The sequence below is a fragment of the Chenopodium album genome, chromosome 12, assembly GCF_948465745.1.
Source record: "Chenopodium album chromosome 12, dcCheAlbu1.1, whole genome shotgun sequence".
In the NCBI taxonomy this organism is placed as follows: domain Eukaryota; kingdom Viridiplantae; phylum Streptophyta; class Magnoliopsida; order Caryophyllales; family Amaranthaceae; genus Chenopodium; species Chenopodium album.
The window spans coordinates 46854340-46858156 of NC_137845.1; the positions used below are offsets into that span (position 1 = coordinate 46854340).

General features: G+C 34.7%; 1 protein-coding gene across 1 annotated transcript; it reads right to left on the bottom strand.

The window, feature by feature from the left end:
- Positions 1 to 712: 712 nt before the first annotated feature.
- On the bottom strand, positions 713 to 3437 carry LOC145570557 (uncharacterized). The gene is made up of 3 exons (XM_081629682.1): positions 3249 to 3437; positions 1094 to 1172; positions 713 to 994 (listed from the first exon to the last, which is right to left on the bottom strand). The coding sequence occupies exons 1-3, from the start codon at positions 3398 to 3400 to the stop codon at positions 926 to 928; spliced, it is 300 nt and encodes a 99-aa protein (XP_081485808.1). The 5' UTR covers positions 3401 to 3437; the 3' UTR covers positions 713 to 925.
- Between the last annotated feature and the right edge of the window lie 380 nt (positions 3438 to 3817).

Sequence of the window (3817 nt, forward strand, 5' to 3'; positions counted from 1 at the left end):
CCTCCCATTGTTCATCAACTGATTAAAAAATTCATAAATTTAATAAAAAAGAAATAAAAAATAATAATTAAAAAAAAAAAAAAAAAGATAGAAAGAAAAGCTGATTGAAATCGAAGAGTTTATTTCCTAATATGAATTTTGCTTGGAAGGGAAGAAAAAGAAAGAAAATGGGAGTATTTTATGTGGTTTGGGGAGTTGGGTATGTAGTAGTTTGTTGGGTCACTTTGGTGCAAGATGCAGGAGAGTGGATGAGTGGTTTAGGTAGATTTTTCTAGTCTTGGGTCTAGGGATAAACTATTACCAAACCCACCCAAACTATGCGGGTCATGCGGGCTTTTCAAGCCAATTCGAGCCAGGCCAAAAAAACAACTAAAAGCGCATACATTTTGATTTCCCAAGCCCGCCCAAATTTTTTTAAGCTCGCCCGAATTTTTTTAAGCCCGCCAAAATCAGGCCGTATCAGAGGCTAGGCTCAACTTGACCAGGTCTACTTCTTCCCTGCCAAGTTTTCATTGGCTGCTTACTTCGCCTTGATGAATGTTCATACATATAATTCATTATCCAGCCTGCTAACTTCTCCTTATTGCAAAGTTTCTTTTTTTTTTTTTTTTTTTTTGACGGGTACTTAGTACTTTAATCGAATTCACAGGCTGACAAAATATCAGTATCTAGATAGGCAATACAGAAAAATCCCTGGTCTAACTTCAGATAATTTAGTAGGCAAAAATTTATCCAGATTATATAGATAAAACAGAAATAATAGTTTTGTACTGCAGACACTTTCCCCCCTCAAGCCCAAAAAGGCATAAAGAAATCAAAGAGATGCTCCAGAAAATTAAGCGAATAGCATGACAAAGCAGTGGGATCACACAATAAGTCCAAATGACCAAATAACATGACGAAGCAGTAGGATCACACAAATAGTCTAGGGAAAATATACAGGCCAGTTGAAGTAGTAAGAGTCTCGAGCATCTTTGTCCATGTATTCATTCCACTGCAACACAAGAAAAATAAGAATATGAACAAAGACTATCCATAATCGTATACCACCATCTCTAGCCTAGCATATAAACTCAAGCAACAAGTAATGTACCTTGAATTTATAAGGTTGCTTCTTAGCCATGGCCTTCTTCCAGTGATGCTGCTCATACAGCATAGCTTTATCATGCCAACTACAAATTGCAAGTTACAGCATGAGAACATTGACCAAATAAACTTGAAAATTATGTAATACCAAATATTTATACACTAATACAAAAGAAAAATGAATGGAACATCTATACTAATAAGAACTTAAGAAGGAAAAAAAGTTACCATTTAGTAAAAAGTCAGGCTGCATAAAAGATAAAAATATGCAACAGCAATTAGCTTTTCAGGCAGCCAAAAGCAGCATTTCAGTGACCCAAAAATAAAATTATAAGCCTTTATTATACAAATACACACCATAGAAATTCAAAACAGTTTCAGATTTACAACCTAGTCCTACAGTAGGGACTATAGACAAGAACAGGAGTTTTCTTCAAAAGAACTTAAAAGACTTGGGAGTTTCAGCAGCTTCAGGAGATCAGCTACCTCAGGACAGAATGCAAAGCAGTTAATTCCCCCAAACAATTATAAATGAGGATCACTAAATAGGTATGTGGGATAAACACAAGTTCAGACATGCTCAGGCATAATCTTTCAATAAATATTTGCGCAAAATCAAGCTAAACCAGCCTTTTATCACAAGCAGATAAAGAATCCTATAGCTTCCAACCACCAAGAAAAAGAGAATATCCACCTAATTCTTCTCCACTTTTAAGTTAACTAATATTTCCCTTTGTACTAACGAACTCCACAATAACAACAAAAAAACAATTAGGAAACTGCAGCGTTCCCAATCAGAACTATGAAACTGGTGTCTTTTTTTGCATTAATAACCACTTCACCAACAGCAATTTTTCTCTACATTGTCATAGACAAAATAGCTATATTGAAAGTACGTCAAAACAATCACCATCAGTAAGAATGCTAATGTGGGGCATAGTTGATGATTTTTTTCTAAACATAAGCAATCATATCCCTAACATCCAAGATGGTCAAATCCAGGCCCAATGTTTAACTGGATTTGAACAGGGGGTTTCTCCTACATTGCAGTTGGACAAAGTACTTTAAGTCTTTCAAGGTTTAAAGAAATGGAGACAAAATGACCATCCAAAAACACATTGAATTGGGAATAAATAATTTTCAGATCCCTAAATAGGGAATTTAAGCCTATAATTTATTTGTGCATACCACAAATGAAAACTACACTCTTGCCTATTCACCACCAAGCCACCAACAAAGCTTCATTTTATTTCTCTGTTATCTTTTGGGTAGTTGAAATACTAGTCATATAACTCAAGGCACAATTAACAGAAATGCAGGTTTAAATCGAGGAAATTTGTAGATTAAAGAACAGAAGGAAATTGAAAGAATTAAAATAAGGTATGCCGCATGTTTCTCTTTACTCCTCACTTCTCTATTTTCTCTCCATTATCCTTCCCCTCCCTTTCACCTCCATTTTTATTTTTCTCCATTATTTTTCTATAATCATATTTTCCATTTAAGATTGTTTTCTTAATAAAATAACGTTCCTGAATTTTTTATCTATCAAAACAAACAAAACCTAAAGGATAATCTGAGCAGAAACTAAATTGAAAATGGTTTTGGGTAAAAAAACGGTGAAGATATTAGCATCAATAGTCAAAAGTGGAGGAAGATTCATTGGTTAAAGCATTACACTAAGAATCTTAAAAGGCATTATTTAACCAACTAAGGAGAGAACACTGAACTTTGAAGTATTAACAAATTCCATTAAAATTTCATAGTTTCAATTTCATATTATATCTAAAATCATTCTCGTTATGGTCATTCTCAAGTGAAACATACATAATTCTTTCCCCAATTGTAAGATAGATGCTACAAACAAGATGAATTATAACATTATCCAAACAAGCATTAAAATAACAGTGTGGAATGATTTTTAAATCCTTCACAATACATTAAAAAGAAATTAAATTAATCATGCAAATCACACAACCCACAATTTCATTCATTATTACTCCAAAATCCAAATACAAAGAAAAAAGAACAAACCCCAATAAAAATAAAAAAAATAAAAAGGGGAATTGGGGAGTTTAAACATATAATTCAAGCAGAAAAAAGGGCGAAATCAAAGTAAAATTAAGAGCAATAAAAGAAAGAAAGAAAGGGATTAGAAACAGAACTTCCATTGATTGGTGAGTTGCCACATGTAGGGATTGAACCAGGCAAGAGCAGAGAAAGCAGCGGAACCAATCCAGATGTTCAAGAAACGGTCTGGATCTGTGTGTGGAATCCCTGGGTCTCCTCTGTATGCATTTCCGAAGTATTTCTCCATCTCTCTCTCGCCTTTGGATAGACTTGGGGGTGTTTGAGGGATGAAGGACTTGAATATAGGAGGGGTTTTGAGGTGATCACGGGCCGGGCTTTGTCCAAAATATTGACCCATTTTGAGCCAAGGTTTTGGGTCGAAAAAGCATGTCAAACTCGATATTTTGGGTTTAATATTACCAATTGGTTGTTGTTGTAGTGGTAATTGGGATTACACTTGGTAGAGAGGACTCGTGTTCGATCCACCGCAACAATAATCGGGAGGGAATTGGAACCTAACCATCCAGAACTGATCCCCGTATCCAGATTAGCCCAAAGGGTGAACCGTTTGGGACACTAAAAAAAATTTTGAGTTTAATATACCGGGGTTTTAAGGTAAAAATCAGGCTAAACTAAAATTTTAAACCAAAACGCAAAAGAAAAT

Coding starts and splice junctions, on each gene's coding strand:
- LOC145570557 (XM_081629682.1), bottom strand. CDS start 3,400: ATGGAGAAATACTTCGGAAATGCATACAGAGGAGACCCAGGGATTCCA. Junction 1,173..3,248: donor CAACTCACCAATCAATGGAA/GTTCTGTTTCTA, acceptor TGCAATTTGTAG/TTGGCATGATAAAGCTATGC. Junction 995..1,093: donor AGCAACCTTATAAATTCAAG/GTACATTACTTG, acceptor CTTGTGTTGCAG/TGGAATGAATACATGGACAA.